The 17,680-nt window shown below is 52.3% G+C and overlaps 5 protein-coding genes across 5 annotated transcripts; 2 read left to right on the top strand and 3 right to left on the bottom strand.

The window, feature by feature from the left end:
* Nucleotides 1-2,011: 2,011 nt before the first annotated feature.
* PAN2 (poly(A)-specific ribonuclease) lies at nt 2,012-5,172 on the bottom strand (the record flags this gene model as incomplete). Its single annotated transcript, XM_051437848.1, has 4 exons — nt 2,012-3,974; nt 4,024-4,440; nt 4,489-5,084; nt 5,164-5,172. The coding sequence occupies 4 exons, from the start codon at nt 5,170-5,172 to the stop codon at nt 2,012-2,014; spliced, it is 2,985 nt and encodes a 994-aa protein (XP_051288659.1).
* Nucleotides 5,173-6,728: 1,556 nt separating this feature from the next.
* J4E90_008318 (uncharacterized protein) lies at nt 6,729-7,589 on the bottom strand (the record flags this gene model as incomplete). Its single annotated transcript, XM_051437847.1, has 2 exons — nt 6,729-7,442; nt 7,494-7,589. The coding sequence occupies 2 exons, from the start codon at nt 7,587-7,589 to the stop codon at nt 6,729-6,731; spliced, it is 810 nt and encodes a 269-aa protein (XP_051288658.1).
* A 1,628-nt stretch (nt 7,590-9,217) lies between these two features.
* On the top strand, nt 9,218-10,908 carry J4E90_008317 (uncharacterized protein; the record flags this gene model as incomplete). The annotated part of the gene is made up of 3 exons (XM_051437846.1): nt 9,218-9,457; nt 9,508-10,688; nt 10,740-10,908. The coding sequence occupies 3 exons, from the start codon at nt 9,218-9,220 to the stop codon at nt 10,906-10,908; spliced, it is 1,590 nt and encodes a 529-aa protein (XP_051288657.1).
* Nucleotides 10,909-15,243: 4,335 nt separating this feature from the next.
* J4E90_008316 (uncharacterized protein) lies at nt 15,244-15,876 on the bottom strand (the record flags this gene model as incomplete). Its single annotated transcript, XM_051437845.1, has 2 exons — nt 15,244-15,563; nt 15,651-15,876. The coding sequence occupies 2 exons, from the start codon at nt 15,874-15,876 to the stop codon at nt 15,244-15,246; spliced, it is 546 nt and encodes a 181-aa protein (XP_051288656.1).
* Nucleotides 15,877-16,759: 883 nt separating this feature from the next.
* J4E90_008315 (uncharacterized protein) lies at nt 16,760-17,419 on the top strand (the record flags this gene model as incomplete). The annotated part of the gene is made up of 1 exon (XM_051437844.1): nt 16,760-17,419. The coding sequence occupies one exon, from the start codon at nt 16,760-16,762 to the stop codon at nt 17,417-17,419; it is 660 nt and encodes a 219-aa protein (XP_051288655.1).
* Between the last annotated feature and the right edge of the window lie 261 nt (nt 17,420-17,680).

Here is a 17,680-nt window from a genome sequence, read left to right as displayed (position 1 = left end):
GGACCCTTCGTCTTCATTCGCGCTGCTCTCCTGCGTACCGGCTCTCGGCTGGGGAACGGGGAGAGCGCGCGGGTGAGTCCAGTTCCGCCTCGCAGATAGCCGAGGGGAGCTAGACTGTTTGGAGCGAAGAGCCGCATCACCAACATCCACCATGACCGAACGAGGACAGTCGCACCGAACTCGCAAATCCTTCGCACTCTGTCGGAATCCAGCCGCTTCTTTTATCCAATGATAACTCGGAGCTATTAGCCGCTGAGGAAGGAGTTCATTCAGTCCTCTTGGAAATGCGGCATGTAATAACAGAAGGATTTGCAAGATGAAGCTGTTGGGTGATGTCCTCTTGCGACACGGCTGGGCATGTTCAAGGAGAAGTTGGTAGCATTCATAGCCATGGTTCGTGCCCGTTATGTCAGATCGTTCTGATGTGAGTGCATACCATCAACATGGCAGACGGTGGCTATGGTATCACTTGGGACAATGGCTCGCGGCAGCCAATGTTCGTGATCACGACTGGATTTTTAATCTTCTTCGCGACAATAGCAGTAGCACTTAGGTAAGATCTCTCAACTCTTGATATGTACACTCATTGACCATTTGCTCATCTTTTCTCAGGCTTTACTGTCGCTTCACTTTCACACGGCACATAGGACTCGATGACAAGTTTATGGTAGCTGCGTGGCTGGTTTCAGTTTCGCTGGGTATACAGAATGGTTTCCTTGTTAGCTGGGGAACTGGGTATGTACATCCGTGTCTACACAGCATATGACCACTAATGGAAGAGAAAGTCGACACAACGCCGATTTGGATGCTTCGATCATATTGATCCCCACATTCAAGCACTGGTAAGACACCTGCTGTTCAAACAAAAAGCTCACGACTGACTCTGCTTCAGGTATGCGTATCAGCTTGTGTACCCATGGGCATTGTTCTTCGTCAAAGCTAGCATTTTGGCCCTCTACCACCGAATCTTCACCCAAACCAAGTTCCGCTATACTGTGTACGGTGTAGCCGCCTTTGTTGCTGTTCAGACAATCGTTGTCACATTTGTCAATGTAAGTCATACGCTGAGCTGCCACACACACCTCCCTGAGTCTACCACTGACTTCCCCAGGCCTTCGAGTGCGGAAAAGAGCCATGGAGAGCCTGGTCCCCAACCTTTCCGAAAGGATGTAACGATCTTGCCAAGACATATTTCTCGATGGCTTCGGTGAACATCCTCACCGATATTTTTATCCTTGTCATGCCCATGCGAGCTTTTGGGCAGCTGAAACTTCAACGGACCAAGCGATTTGCGCTCCTCGGTGTGTTCATGGTCGGTGGCGTAGCGGTGATTGCCTCTATCGTTCGGCTGTACGCTCTCTATGTGTACGCTGTAACGGATGATCCACCTTATGATGATGTATTCGTAAGTACCGAACCAGTCGAGACCTTGACGGCTCGTAACGATACTAACGCTGCAACAGATCCTCTTGCTCTCGCAAATCGAAGTGAACGCAGCCATCATATCTGCTTCCGCCCCAGCGCTGCGACCTCTTCTTACCAAGGCATTCGCTTCCTCATCCCACAACTCATCCGGCCAATATCCAGTGTCCTACGGGGTCGGTGGACCGAACTCTAAGATGTTCAGTCGTACGGCTCGCACGCGTTCAAGGGGACACATGGAGCTCTACTCATTTAATGGAACAAAAAGGGTTAGCAAAGCTCCCGTAGGGGATACCCGGAATACAAGTGAAGAATCCATACTGGGCCCCGAAGGCATTACAAAGACGGTTGAAACAAGAATCGAGGAAAATTACTTGGGAGATTCTATAAATGGAGGGCATGGTAGACATGGGGAAACCCAAGGGTATGATGGTGTGAGGCATAGCGATGTATAGTATTTATGGGCACGATCAATAGTCTGTAATGGAAATCTACCAGTTACGAGTCAAAGCGTGTGGAAACTTTGGTGGAGTGATATTCAATTTTCCAATAGTATCATTCCGTTCCTACCTACACGCAAAGTCATATATCAGCGCCTGAGCGGACTGCGGAAGCCCATACTACCAAACTGGCTACCTCCCTTCTTCGGCGTGGTCAATGGATCCGGTACATCCCCACCATAGCTACCACTCACAGCCCTATGTCCCTGCCCACCATTCCCAACAGCTCTTCCCCCACTACCTGGCGCCTTGAATCCCACCAAACTGCCCTTGGCATAGACGTCATTCAACATCTGTTCCAGCACGCCCGCATCATCAAACTCCTGCCATTTTCTCCACAGCTTCAGAGCGGTTGTCGCGTCCTCGATCGAATCGTGCGTGTCCTCTTGGATGCTCTCTTTCAGTACACACCAAGCCAGGAACTTCAAGTTCAGTTTTCGCTTGAAGTCTGGCTTAAACCATAAGTTGCTTGTGTCGACGACTTGGTTCTTAGGGACGTGAATGTTGATGGTGCGGAAGTCGTTGGCAAGCGAATGGCCGACGAAGACACATCCTAGATTGAGCAGCAGCCATAACTTCTTGTAGGCGTGTTTCAGGGATACTGGCGCGTGTGGAGAGGTTTCGCGGCTGAGGTCGCCCGGAGATATACCAGACCATTCGGTGAGGTAGTCGACCACTTGTTCGGTCACAGCGATGTAGTCATCGATGAAAGGAAGGCCTGCCTGCTCTCCTTCGCCGCGACATACTGAGACACGAGCTAGGCCCTTACGATCAGGACGAATGGTCTGGCGGGTGCCATCAGCCTTCATTTCGATCTCTTCAGCTTGAAGGCGGATGAACTCGGCATCGATAGCGACTGGGTAGCCAGGGCGTGGCTCTTCTGATGAGTGTTGGAGTAGCTTAAATTTCTCCTCGGGAGGCGTCGGGTTAGACGACCACCACCTGTACAGAATGGAAGTGTCAAGGTTCTGTTTCCACGAGTCGTCGATCTTGTTACGGGCAGACTTCAGCTGGAAGGTCAGGACAGACGGAAGCTTCCAACTTGTATCGAAGCGCAGAGCCTCCTCTTTGGGGATTGGTCTCACTAGGAAGTCGTTAAAGAGATGCCATCTGTCTTCTAAATCTTCTTCTCGTGACGAAGGTGCGGTGTTGATGGTCGCTACCAGGTGAGGCTTCTGACGCTCGCCGCTGTTGATATCCGCGACAACTCCAACAAGTTCATAAACCATGATCTGATGTACTCCGCGTTGCAGGTGTAGCTTCAGGTCTTGGCCTTCGAAACAGTAGAATTGACCTTGATCTACTATGATCCCGATCTCTTGCGGAAGCCAATTGGGCGTCGACCACAACAACTTGGCTTCATGACTTTGTATGGCAGCGTTAAGCATCAGCACTCCCGGTACTGACTGTATCGTCTTCCGCTGTACCATCTGCTGGTAACGGTTGCACTTTGTACACCAACCCCGAGTTTGATCTTGCCGCTCGACGCTGGCTTTCAAGATCTGTGAGAAGGTCGGACGTGCTATTCTAGTGTTCCTCATCACCTGCTTCGCAGGATATACGAGCTCATTGACGAAGTTCTTGCCTCCACGGATGGTTTCGTTATTGCACTGTGCACATCTCATGCTCGCTTTTGCTTGGGTTTCCAGTACTTGATCCATAGCTGAAGGCCCAGTGTGCCCTGGAAGCATTTGTCGGAATTCTTCGGAAACCTTGTCTAACAGAAAGCGGTTGAGGTTCTGGATCATAGTGGTAAGTGCAACGTTGGGAGCAAATTCTTCAAGCAGATTCAGTGAAACTGCATTCGAAAGGCCACTAAAGGTCTTCAAGAAGTTAGATGCTTGACAGTTGAGCCCAGCCGCCTTTTCGAGCATATCGATGAGAAACCCCAGTTCGCAAAGAAGGCAAGACTCAAAAAGGCATGGCGAAGCAGTGTGTTGCAGAGCAAGATTTCGTAGCAGCGGCGTAAATCGGAAGAGTTGCAGAAGTGAATTGGCGTAAGAGTTGGTAATGTGAGTCTCTAGACCAGAGTAGGGTGTCTGGTTGTAGTAGCTGATGCCGTGTCAGTGCGTGGGAAAATGATATTGTTGGGAAGACATACGCAAAGTCGAAGTCATCAACACCGAACTTGCTGTACTTGATCTCCACGTTTCCATACATGGCTGGAACATCTTTGCGTGTAACATCGTCGAGATGCAGGTCGGTCAAAGTCTCCATAGTCTCTGTTATCCGGGCATCTGGCTCGGTGAAGGACTGCGATGCCCGAGCTTTCTCACTTAGAAACTTGGGGGCAGACAGCGATTCGCTCACTCTATCCACCTGCCGTGTTGCTTCGGCTTGGTTTCTGCGCTTAGTATTGGGGTTCTTGGCGTAGAATCCAATCTCGGCGCGCGTCATGTTGCCGAGTATCGTGCTATCAATCTTGGGCGGAGGGGCACCGACTTCGAAAACTAGATGACTAGGCCAACTCGAAAGCAGCTGTTCCTTGTAATATGGCATACCAACAGTACCCAGGGGCCTAGAAAAGGTGAGTAAAACGTAGAAATTGGCAATTGATGGGACCTACGTGTCAGGGCTCCAATCCATCTGTGGGGGCGGTGGAACATTATGATCTGCAGTCTCTGTTGGGTTGCTGTATTCTGGGAAGTGTACTTTGGTCGGAGAGCCCCAAAGATGTATGTGCGAGTTGGAGTCTGCTAGTGCAATAGCCTCGCCAGAAGGTGCCATCTCAAAGCCAGTGAGGAACGAATCGTAGAAGTTCAGCTGCCGGAGGTTGGCCGAGTCGGGGTTCATGAGATCGATGACCTGCATCTGGCCGTTCTGAGAGGCGATGAAAGCTGTAGTAGACATACGGGGATGCATGCGCACATAGGCTGCACCTGTGTGGAATGGGATGGGAGGTAGCTGCTTGAGCGTCTTCAAAGAGAAGACATTGGTGAATGGGTCCAGCATATATGCATATTGCTGTCGTGGAGACCATCCGCATGTTGCGAGGAAATCGCCCTTTGCGTCCATGTCGTTGATACTACCGGTATGACCTTCGAACACCTTGATGACGGCAAGCGAATTTGAGTCTAAGATGTGGATGCTACCGGTCTTCGTGGCGGCGCAAAGGTACTGTCCAGCGCGCTTCATGATGGTGTATTGAGCTTCAGCAGGGAGCTTCCATTGGTTAGTTCGGGGTAGTTGATGAAGGCATGCGATATACCGTATGTGTGATGATGCCCTTCTCCACGTCTACTTTGAACATTTGCGCCTGGCATCCTGCGACGAGGATCTCGCGCGTGCCCTTGGAGGTGAAGTTCATGCATGTCATATCCTTGAACTCGGCGCTCCTATACGCTGATGGTCAGCCGCTGCCCTTGTGCACTGTTTCCCCTTCCGCGGCCAACATACGTCAGGTGCCATTGTGTGAGTCCGCGGCGGTGGGAATAGTGGACACTTTGTTTAGAGATGGAGAGAATCCCCTTCTCGGTGAAGAGGAATTGCTTGACGGGGCCATCGGGAGGCGCATGTCCGCGGTACGAGGTATAGCGTTCGAGGTGAGGGCCGTAGAAAGACGTGACACGCCCCTGCGAAGATGTCAGTCGCACGGCACCTGGCACGGGCCGCGTGTGAACGTACTCACATGGTTGTTTCCTGTCCATAGCAGTTCTTGTGTGGTGTCAAAAGCGAATGTCGATATAGGCACAGCGGGCAGGTGTGGTCCTGGGGGCGGCAATTGAGCGATGGCTAGCTGCGCAGTGGTCAGTACGGTAGGCGTGATTGGCATGCCGTCGGCTACCTACCTCGTCCCAATCCGCCTCCATGCTGAAGTCGCGTGTTGCAGTCCAGGAGCTCTAGGGAGCAGTCCCGACATGCCTTGCGCTTCGTGGTTGACGGACGCGTCGCGGTAGTTGGACCGTCGAGGCGTGGGGTGAGGCCGGAGCTAGAAGACGCGAGGATGTGTGCTGGTGGGACCGCGGGGCATCCGGGAACAAAGCCGCGACCACCGCCTTGGAAGGTGCTCGGCAACTCAACGTCCTTCGCGTACAATACGAGTCTACACTTATTGTTCATGAATATGGCACGGTGGCATGTGATCTTGAATTTGAATGTTTGATTCCTATGAACAATCCCCAAACGCTACTTGTCCGACCGACTACGTAAAAGACCTGGCCGCAGATGATGGTACGCACAAGAGTAGTGGCTCATGTACGCACGCACGAAAGGAGAAAGTAAAAGTGCATGTATCTTACCTGACAATGTAACTGGTCCTAGCCATACGTGATGCGGTGACCAGTGATGTCAGATGGATTGGGTATCGAACGCCTATCGAGTCGTCGTGCTTAGTGAGTTGGCTCAACAGACGAGAGTGTGTACCGAAGAGTCATACCGAAAGATGCAAATGTCGTGGTCTTCGTGTGAGCTCAATCGAGTAGTCGTGAGAAGTCGAACCGAGTGCGAACTCCTGCATCAGGTTAGCTCCATCCTCTAATACAAAGCCAAAGCTTCGCTTCTCGATCAACAGTGGATCACTCCATGTAGCTGAGGTATATCTATGTCTGAAGTTGGCCCGAGGGCAACGTAAGCAAGGGATTCAGAGTATCAAATGTTCTCGATCACACTTGTACGTACCACGGAGTATTCGTCGACCTCGCCTTGGACGATCTAGAAGCCTTTGCGGTCGCCAGAGTACTCCTCGTCCTGGTCGGCGTCGGCCTTGTGGTCGTAACGCTGACGCTTGTGGGTTTCGGTCATGCCCTTGCCAGAGCCCGTGAAGCCGACTGTGAGGGTTAGCGATGAGACACGGGAAGATTGCTAGATTTACTCACCTCGACTGCCAGCCTCGGTACTGGTACGGAACATGGACTCCTTCTTGACAACGCCCTTCTTCTTGCCTTTGTTCTGGAAGTCGGCCCAGTTTGACTGCCTCTTCTTGAGGATGCCCTTGTTGGCGATGCGACTAGCCTTCCGCTCTTCTCCGTCCTGGGCAGCTCCGGCGCTCTTGGCAGCCTGCGCACTCGGGTTCATGCTAGCAGCTCCGGAGATGACGTGGGCACTCGAGACAACGGGCGCAGACGGGGTTGCGGCGAACGCAGGCTCGGCGTCGCGCTTGCGCTTGTTCGGCAGAGGGCGTATGGCGGAGCCATCGACGGTCAGGGTGTCGTCGTACTCGATGAAGCGAACAAGGTACTTGGGGGCTGAGGCGGCGCCGAGTTTACTCTGGATCTTGGCTTTGTACCAGGACCTGTCAGTCCACTGCGCCTCGCAGATGTCGCCAATGTTCAATACGATGGCCTTCTCGGGCTCTTGCTTCTCCATGGTCTTGCGCAGGACTGGGTGCTTCTCAATATCGAACTTGGGACCGGCAGGTTCAGCGGCGTCCTCAGGAAGCTGGGCCTCGAGAGCGGCGAGTTCGGATCGCAGGACCTCGAGTTTGGTGTCGTGCTCGGCGACACGACCCACGATTTCCGCACGCATGGCTCCTGTTTCTTCAGTCTCTCCGACCGTCGCGATCAACGTCTCCATCTCCGGAAGCTATACAATGTCAGTTGGGTCAATGCGATAGCTCCGTGGTGCGCAGCTCACCTGGCCTGCCCATTCTGCACGTCCTTGCTCTTCTACGGCGATTGCCTGCTTCTTGGCGCTGATGGCGCTCTTGATCTGCTTGGTGTTGTCCGCCATGTTGCAGTCGCTGGTTGACTTGTGGTTGCGATGTTGTGGTGGGTTGGATTAATCACAGTCGCGTACAAGTAAGGAAGTCGCGACGAGCAGTGACGCCCGGCAGGCAGCCGCTGGGCTTGGCGCCGCCCCACACAGCCTAGACCCTTTTTTTCTCCGCGCTTCAGCCCTATAAGTGAGACAAGCGTGCGTGAAGGTCGAATGGCACTGGGGCCGTCACCACCGTCACCCAAACTCACTGCTCACGTCACCTAACGTCTGCAGATGCAGCCATCACTTCTGCATTTGATAGTTCCTGCCGCATCTTCATGCTTGGCACCAGTCTACGCTGCTTCACCGACGTTTATGACAGATAGTATCCATGATCAACTATGGCCGAGTCGCAGGGACCTCGCAAGTACGCAGCGAGATGATTAGTATTCTTCTTTCCAGAAAAGCGCCGTCTTCGGAAGTAGACTGCGAGAGACGCACTGGCAGCTCTTATTCAGCATGACGCATGACGCCAATGAGTGTAGTGGCAGCGAGAACCCCAATTCTGTTATAACCAGCCAGTCTCCTTCCAGCAGACAGCACTCGAGAATCTGGCGAGACTCACACCTGCTGCAGGACCAGGCACCGGACGCGGTGATCTGCGTCCGGTGTGGTGGTCTTCGATGGCGTTCTCCCCTACCCCACCAAGCTTTGTGCTTATCAATCAGACCAGGAAGCGCATGCTGAGCCTGCCGTCTGCTGCGCCCTTCTCTGACGCCGTGCCTCTGCGAGAACAGTCACACACTCGGCACCAACCTATCACTGACGCTGATCATCCGTTCACCTGTTGTCGGCCGCTTTTTGACAGGCTTAACGGCGTTGCTCCGAAAAGTCGCCCGAACCAACCAGCTAGGGTACCCAGGTGCCGCATTGGATCTGGCTTCCAGGCTGTGAGGCTGCGAATTGACTTCTTGCACCATTGCTCCTTCACCATCTGACCACCTTTCGCTCAAACTGCCCATTTCTTGACAAAAGACATCGCATACCCCTCTGCGGCCGTTGTCAAGTGCGCTACACTCACAGAGCGCTCTGCCCTCTGCACAAGCCCTCCCATACCCGCGAAACCTTCGTCGGCTTACTGGCCCGCCTCCGCCCGCTGAACGAGCTACCCAAATCAACCCCAAACATCTTGCGTCATTCATACCACCTCTCAGAAGCCCAACGCGCCCGCTCCTCCACATTTTGCGGTGTACGGGTGGCGAAAACGGTTATCGCACGTGGTTGACCGATAGCCAGCCCCTCCGAACTTCCGCTACGCTGCGCAGCTGCGGTAAGCAACCCGCAAGCTCTCCTCGGAGCTATACACAACACCAACCACCCTCTACCTCGCGATTGTAGTTGCAATGGCCGGAACTACCAACGATTTCCAGAATGGCGCGCCCTTCTACCTGGATGCGACGCAGCAGGATCTCCTCCTCGCGGCCCTGGCCTCGAATAACCAGAACCCTAACGACCTCTTCTCCGCTGGCCTTGACAGCGGCTCCAACAACAAGCAGTCCATTAACAACTCCCAATTCCAGTATCCCCTTGACAGCCTCGATCCCGCATACTTCACGTCGCCTCAACAACAGACTCCCGCGAACGCCTTCAACGGCGGAAGTATGGAAGAGAGTCCCTTTGTCGACTACCTGGATGGCGACAATGGCTTCGATTTCGACAACGCAGACGGCGACATGATTGGCTCATTACCTGGAGATACTCCCGGCGATTCGAGCGAAAAGCGGAAGAGTCCGGATGACGGCGACGATGACGATGACGAGGGCGGCGGCAAGCGCAGGGAAGGTGAAGACAAGCAAGCCAAGAAGCCAGGTCGCAAACCATTGACTTCGGAGCCCACGACTGTAGGTTTCATGGAGCATGCTCACGTTGGCCCAACTGACAGCAGCCATAGAAGCGGAAAGCCCAAAATCGCGCGGCCCAACGAGCTTTCCGAGAACGCAAAGAAAAGCACCTGAAGGACCTCGAGACCAAAGTACAAGAACTGGAGAAGGCTTCCGATGCCACGAATCACGAGAACGGTCTCCTCCGGGCACAGGTGCAACGGTTGCAAACGGAACTGCGCGAATACCGAAAACGACTCTCGCTCAACAGCACCGGAGTGTCTCGTACTCCTGCTCTTGCTGGAGGCTTCAGCTCTATGCTGAACAACAATAGCAATAACAACAACTTCTCCTTCGAGTTTCCACGTTTCGGCGGACTTCCTGGTGCTCAGCTACTAGATAACGGTCCATTAGCAAAGAACAAGAACACGTCGGTTTCGTCGAATGCATCTGGTCGCCAAAACAGCACCGGACGCGCCCTTAGCCCCACCAGCAGGGCCAACGGCTCGCTCACAGATTCCCCTGGCGCCATGGGCCCAGGTAGTGCGCAGCGCTCCGGCAGTCTCAACGGCTTTTTCGGATTCGACAACAATAACAAAACGAACAACGAACCCTCCCGCAGTAACACGGAGAACTCCACTCGTTCGCAATCGCGTGTCTTCCAGTTCAATAGTAGCTCGTCAAGCCATTCAGACTCACCGTCCAACTCATCCACATCGCCTACCAACCAAGACTCCTCCTGCGGGACATCACCAGAGCCAAGTCATACCTCGCCCAATCAGCAGTTGGACACGATCAAGGACGGTTATGTGTGTCATGGAAACTCCGAAGGTGAGGTTCTCTTCTGCGAAAAGCTCAACATGGCCTGCGGCAACCCTCGTAATCCCATGCCTCGTGCGATGTCCCAATCTGACGACAAACCTTCTCCTGCAGTCTTAGCCGCCAAATCCCCCACACCTGCCGTCAATGGCATCGATTACTTCGCGAACCAAAACGGCGGCCAATTCGACCCGACCCTCTTTGGAGAGTACCGCGATACCCAGAATGCGATTGTGGGTGACGGCGACTTTACTGGTGGCTTCTTCAATGATGCTTTCCTCAACACTGGTTACGGTAGCCCCTTCCACTTCGGCGACACACCTGCTGTGCAGAAGACGAACCCGCTTGAAGAAATTGAGCGCATACAAGATGGCGAGGACGAGGTAGTCCCCGGCGAGGATGTCAACTCGCTGCTCAACTGCCACAAGATATGGTCAGTACAACCCTATAATCACCTGAGAACTGGTACGCTAACACCGCACAGGGACAAGCTCTCAAGTCGCCCAGACTTCAAAGATGGCACGATCGACATCGACAATCTCTGCTCAGAGCTCCGCGCCAAAGCCCGTTGTTCTGAGAGCGGCGTGGTCGTTGATCACAAGGACGTCGAGGCAGCCCTCAAGCGTCTACCCAAGGACAAACTTCTCGGATAAATATGGCGCACAACCTGCATGGGATGACGGTTAAGGCGTACATGTTTGGCTTCTTTTGGGTCCATTTATTTTCTCATGTTGGCACGGCCAGTCACTCGTTGAGCATGCACTAAGCAACCTTGCAACGATATCATGATACTTGGAAGGGTGGGCATATCGGCGTTCGAAATGGCGAAACGACGAAAATGGTTTAACGGCTGTGGAATACACTGTTCGTGTGCAAGTCGTAGGGTCGATCATTGGATGGTGCTACGGTGACACAACCAGCTTCCTTTATAGTGTTGTATTCAATGAAGTACTTTATCACTACTGCCTACATATGACAGCCGTCCAGCCCACGTGTTTCTTCTACTGTACAGCCCTCTCAGCATTGCGCAAGTGGTTTCACTCCTCTAAGTCTTCTACTCCTCCTCGGCATTGCCGCCTCCAGAACCTCTGCTGCAGCCACCCGGCCTATTTTCCGTGCATAGTCCGCAGCCGTGGATCCGGATGTCACGATGTTGGGATTAGCACCTGCCTCCAACAAGACCTTCACCGCTTCCACGTTTCTGTGATACACTGCTTGGTTTAGAAGCGTGCTTCTCTTGAGGTTACTTCGATCTACATCCATGCCTCTCGCGATGAGGAACCTCAGGGCTGCCATATCTGTCTTTTGCCCTTTGATCGCGCGCTGCATGGCGTTGGGATCTAGCGTTGCACCATGGTCGAGCAGGATCTCCATGGCGTTTACTCGTCCAGATTCAGCAGCTCTTGCTAAGGGAGTTGTGCGATCGGCGCAGGAACCTACCAGTCTGGGATTTGACGTTGTGTTTGGGTTTGCGCCATGGGCGAGAAGCCAGCGGAGAGTGTTTTCGTGCCGGACAGCTGATCTGTGTGTCTGTCAGCGTAAGTCTTCGATTTTCGAGTACCAAGCTTGGTAGAGAAGAGCTAATTGTCTCTGCATGAAAGTCGTAGTGAACCTAGCGTCTTGCCCGGTATATATTGTAAGCGCAGATATTGATAAAGAAGAGATGAAGAGAATGAGAGAAAGGGCTCTCAGCAACGGCATCAAGCAACGAAAGCGCGCTGCAACATTTCCAGGAATACACCTACTCGACTAGACTCGTTCCATACCATAGTCCGCCCAACGTCCATCCTCTCTCTAGCATCAAATCTAGTAGTTCTGTCTCCCCATCTCCCCTCGCAAGCGCATCTCTAAAAGACTTCCAATTTAAATATGCTCCGTACCCGATCAGCGTGTCAATGACCTCCAGAGAAGCCTCCGGCATGGCTACTTGGAGACAGTAAACTTTGTCTTCTTCTGTGATGGCTCGCGTATCTCTCTTAGGACGGCCGCGCTTGGAGAATTTGGCGTGGAGGCCAGGGACATCGTTCGACCGAATTAAGGACACGAATTCGAGGGATAGAGGGTCTGAATGGGGGTATGTTGACATGTTGGGTTGGGGTTAAGGAAAGAGGAACAAAGATGTTCACGCGCGGCAGTCTTACATAGGTTCAGTGAGGCGGGAAGCTGAACACGGAAGGGTTTGCCAAGGTGGCAGCCTAGTGAAAGCAGGACGGGTATGCAGGCGTACGGCGTGGTTGAATTGATGATGACTCACATCTCTGGAGTTGAGAGAACACTGGCAGATATCAATTTGGATGCGGTCATGAGACTACTGTTCTTGACCACAAAATGAAAAGTCCACCTGCGGTCATACAAAACGCCCTTAGTTCTGACGATGTCGATGGTGTACGAGCATGGCTAGAACGACATCGTCCACCCAGCTACGAAATCTTACAAGAGTGTCTCTTACTAGTCATGCCCAGTGGCTCCCTAGAGATGATCGATACACTACTCAAACATGGAGCCACACTCTCATTCTTAGCCTTCCTCGAAGCTTCTGAAAGGAAAGAAACCGCCGTGTTCCAGAAACTCATTAACTACGGCTGGGACGTCGATTCTACGGAGTTCGAGTTACCCGCCGTGCAGTGAGTGAACTATATAGCTTCAGTCTGGCCATGGCTAATCAATTTCAGGCTCGTTCTGGACAATGAACGTTTACTGCGTTGGTTTTTGGACCACGGCGCTAATCCTAACACCAAATCTGTGAGGCGAGGCGCGTCCTGTCTACAGCCTTGCACACCACTCGCTGCCGCAGCAGAGTTTGATGATGATGCGCCTCTCAAATTGCTACTAGCTTACGGGGCTGAGATGGATCCATTGGCACTTTTCCACGCTATTGGAGTTAGGGGCCAAGCAAACGGTATGGCTACTACGATCGCTTTGGTAGAGTGTGGTGCCGATATAAACTATGTGGCGAGGCTTTGGGCGACTCCACTCCACCATGCTGTCAAGTGGGGCGCAGAGGAAAAGTTGGTGTACCTGTTGGAGAAAGGGGCTGATCCTAGGAGAGGGTCTAGGTCGAGTGAGGACACGCCCGCGATGTTTGCGAAGGCCAAAAAGCAGCCGGAGTTAGTCAAAATCTTAGAGGAAGCGGAGGCTAGGCAGGAGATTTAGATGACCACATGCATGCGCTAGGATGCAAAGATATTTCGATGGTGTACGGCAATTGGAATATCTGGTATTGAGTTGGCCCCAGTGTGATATATTGCTAGCCGGGGATCGAATCTATTGGGGATATCTGGGGAAGCTTACAGTTGTTGTTGGACGCATGACGCACCTTTGTAAGTAACCCTGGAAGCGACGTCACGCGAAGCGCTGCTACGCCGCAATACCTAGGTACCACTTGCTGACATACATGGAGATGCAACCACGCCTCTGATTTCATGCAGTTCATCATCATACCGACCAACATCACTGTAGACGCAGCTGTGCTATCACGAGACCATTCGCGAAATATGTGGCCACCATTGTCTAACCATCTACTAGAGATCATCCGATCCGACGACTTGTCCAGATTGAATAACGAATTATCGCAACATCCACCTCTTGACCAAGAAGAGTTGGATAGATGCCTCATATCTGCCATGTCGGAAGCATCTATGGAAACAATTAATGGTCTTGTCAGATGGGGTGCTAAGATGACGGAAGAGTCTTTCTACGCAGCTATCGATCGAGGGAATCCTGCCTTGCTTCAGTTGATGGTCGAAAACGGTTGGAACGTTAATTCCACGGAATATGGTCCCACGGCACTTGAGTGAGTGTATGTTTTGCCACATCTCTAGCCCCTTCACTCATCTGGAATCAGGGCAGCCGTTGAGAATGAAACGCTACTCCGTTGGCTACTCGCACATGACGCCAACCCAAACGCAGAGGCCAAACAAAAACCTGGCTTCAGTGCCGAGCGCTCCACTCCGCTAATTGCGGCGGTCAAGCTCTCTGATCCCTCTCCGGCTAAGATACTATTGTCTCATGGGGCTGATATGGACCCTTTAGCGATGTTTGCCGCCATCAGTGATCACACCTGGTCTAGAGGCACAGAGACTCTAGAACTACTGATTGAACAAAGCGCAGACATCAACTATCGCACAGAGAGATGGGGTTCACCGTTGTGTCACGCCGTTCATTGGATCAAGAAAGATCAGCTGGAAGTTCTGCTGAGACACGGCGTAGACACATCGTATCGTGATATCCGCGGTCAGACGGCAGCAGAGTACGCAAGGGAAATTGATCAGCATGAGTTGGCTGCCATCATAGATGCGGCGTCCAGCACCGCTGTTTCTTGGGGTGTCTCGAGAGACGTGTGTTGGGTTCCCGTAAGAATGACGCCGCTCTGGTGAATGCGCTCTTGGTAGGATGACTTGTTAGACGTGCGTTCTGACATCTCTATGAAAAGTTGTTTTCGGGTTGAGATGCGTTTTCATCGAATACAAGTTTCGCGCTGGGAATACACGTATCGGTGCGTCACTTATTCGGTGACTGATACCAACGATCCGAGGTGAGGGTCGAAATCCAGGGGCTCTCAGCACTTTAAGCGCCATAATGCAGGGGGTTTTGGGTTGGGAGTTGGCGGGTACCAGAGTCTCTTATCCGCAAGCAATGAGCTTGGAAGGGCTTGTTCGAATTCTGTATGGTGCTGTAGCTCTACAATCTCATGTCTTCTTATACATATCATCGTTTCTCATCATCTTAATGCCTTGCCCTCATTCACGCCCCGCTCACTCAAAAGGCCTCATAAGCTCATTGCCTGCCACAGACTCGGCAAAGTTCTCCAATGCCGTAGTATGGCACCAAGGCTTCAATCTGATCTCTTTCAGAATGGTGCTCGAGAAACATTCCGACCACCCCATTCGAGGCAGCTGCGCCGTCACCGATTCGATAACCTCCCGGCCTATGAGATGTGGTTGTAGTCCCATGTTATCTGAGTAATGTCAATCAATTGAATACACAAATCAACAACAGCAGGAATATGGCTTACCGAACTCAGTAGCAATCTGAATCATCTGCACCATTGCACTGACCGTGCCTGTCTCACCGGGATCCTGGTGGCGGATGATGGCCTCTGCAACGCTCTCAGCTTGGATTTGGGGAGCGCCGAACTCCTGCAACTTTGTCAAAGCGAGGAGACCGCCTTGGAACTCGAAGGACATGTGCGTGTTCGACATGTTTCCGTCGGTCGTGCCGATGTCGTGGAACAGGCAGGTCAGTGCCCAGGTTTCGAAGAAGGCACTTGAATGGTATTCCGGGAAGTAATGTTGGATGATGTAGATACCTGTCATACAGTGTTAGCGGTTGTGAAAGATGCAAAATTGCTACCATAACCGTGATGATGGGAGCATTGGTTTCGGAGAATACGTACCGTAGCAGAATACCCTCATGCTGTGATTGTAGGTCTCCTTGCTTAGATGCTCCTGTGCATACTTGCGCGCTTTGTCGGTCACATCGGTTACAGGCCAGGCGTCCATGGGGTCTGAGTAGGAATCATTGTTCATCTCTTTAACATCCTCAGCAGACGGGACGTTGGAGCGATTCCTTGGGACGGCAATCCAGCCAAAGTTCTCGGGTGTCCATTTTCCATGAGACATGTTGGATGCTTCGAATAGAATAGTACTCTTGAGGAGAGTTACAAGTGAGAAGAGGGTGTTGGTGATTAAGTTTGAAGTCGTGATGGCGCGACTTTAAGTACACCTGCTGTATACAGATGCGCCTTTCGTCCCAGATAGGTTAGACTTGACAAGAGCTCATCCAGGCGAAGTCTGCCGGGTAAGCGCGACACACATGTGCATCAGCGAATGACCTTTAGCTCTACATGCTGACGTTGTTTGACAAATTTTCGTCATTCAGGAATTCGTTTTGCCGTTACCAATTATTGCATCATGTACGTCATATTCATCTCCGACGACGGTGACGATCGATGATTAGAAGGTAAAGTGCGCCTGGCTGTGTGAGCAGAAAATGTGCCCTGTATAAAGTTACAAAGTGGTAGGCTTGGACCTATCGTCAAGCTCTTAGTATTGAGGAAAGAATACCAAGCCCTCGTTGGATAATATTGAAGATGAAATGAAGCATGAACATGATGGGTTGTTGGTTTACTTTATCGATAAGGGATGACTAAGAAATCATGACGGCCGAGGCCGCAGATCTACAGTTTTGGTGACATCAACGTGCACCGCGTCTCGCAGGCACGAACAAGCTTCAATTGCCGTTATGAAGCCACAACTCACAGCCAGAGCAGTGCGCTCAATACAGAGAGGATTACCACAAACCTCATCATGTCGAACAGCGTCCAAGCAATCCCCATTCCGAATACCTCCACCAAGCTCGCGATGCATAACCACCACCGCCCCCAAACACCATAACCCAACACCCAACACCACCTCCACCGTCGACCCAACCGAAGTATCGCACTTCAACGCGCTCGCATCATCATGGTGGGACCCCCACGGCCCCTCCCGCCTCCTCCACCTCATGAACCCGCTCCGCCACGACTTCATAACTTCATGCCGCTCTTCGACGTCCCCACCAAACCCGTCTGAGAAACTGCGATATCTAGACATTGGCTGCGGCGGCGGTATCTTCGCCGAATCAGCCGCGCGCCTACCCACCACCACCTCCGTCACAGCAATCGATCCCACACCACAAGTCCTCTCCATCGCCGAAGCGCACAAGAGGCGCGATCCTACACTTACCTCGCCGGGTAAACTTACATACCTAAATACTTCTATCGAAGATCTACCGCGTCCGAAATCAGACACAGAAGCCTTCGACATCGTTACGCTGTTCGAAGTAATCGAGCACGTAAATGCCCCAGGTCCGTTCCTCGAACACGTCCTCCCGCATGTGAAGCCGGGTGGCTGGTTGATAATGAGCACGATTGCGCGGACGTGGACGAGCTGGGTTGTTACGAATGTGGTTGCAGAGGATGTTTTGGGTATTGTGCCCAAGGGGACGCATGAGTGGAGTAAATACGTCAACGAAGAGGAGTTGAGGAGTTGGTTTGCAAAGCAGCCTGGTTGGGGCAATGTTAAGTGTATGGGTGTTGTGTATGTGCCGGGGTTGGGGTGGAAGGAGGTGGCGGGGAGTCAAGATTGGGGGAATTATTTCTTTGGTGTAAGGAGGGAGGGCTGAAGAGGGGGTAAAGAGGGTTGTGACGATATGATGCGATGCGTAAGTGTTATGGTCAGATGGGAGCATATGATACCCAAGTAATGTACAATATATACAACATCATAGCCGCCTGGCTTTACGTACGCTATGCTTCCTCGAAGTTTTCATACACGGCGCTGTAGCAACGTTATGCGAAGCGCTCCGCTACGTCTGTGTTTGTCGCTATGTTGCGCATGCACTCGGTCTTCCCCATAGCATCGTGTTGTGTTCCAACGCTTCCTC

This window comes from Alternaria incomplexa (assembly GCF_024043165.1).
Source record: "Alternaria incomplexa strain BMP 0042 chromosome Unknown scaffold_12, whole genome shotgun sequence".
Taxonomy (NCBI): Eukaryota; Fungi; Ascomycota; class Dothideomycetes; order Pleosporales; family Pleosporaceae; genus Alternaria; species Alternaria incomplexa.
Note: the sequence above shows the minus strand (reverse complement) of the source record. Positions and strands in the feature narration are given on the sequence as shown.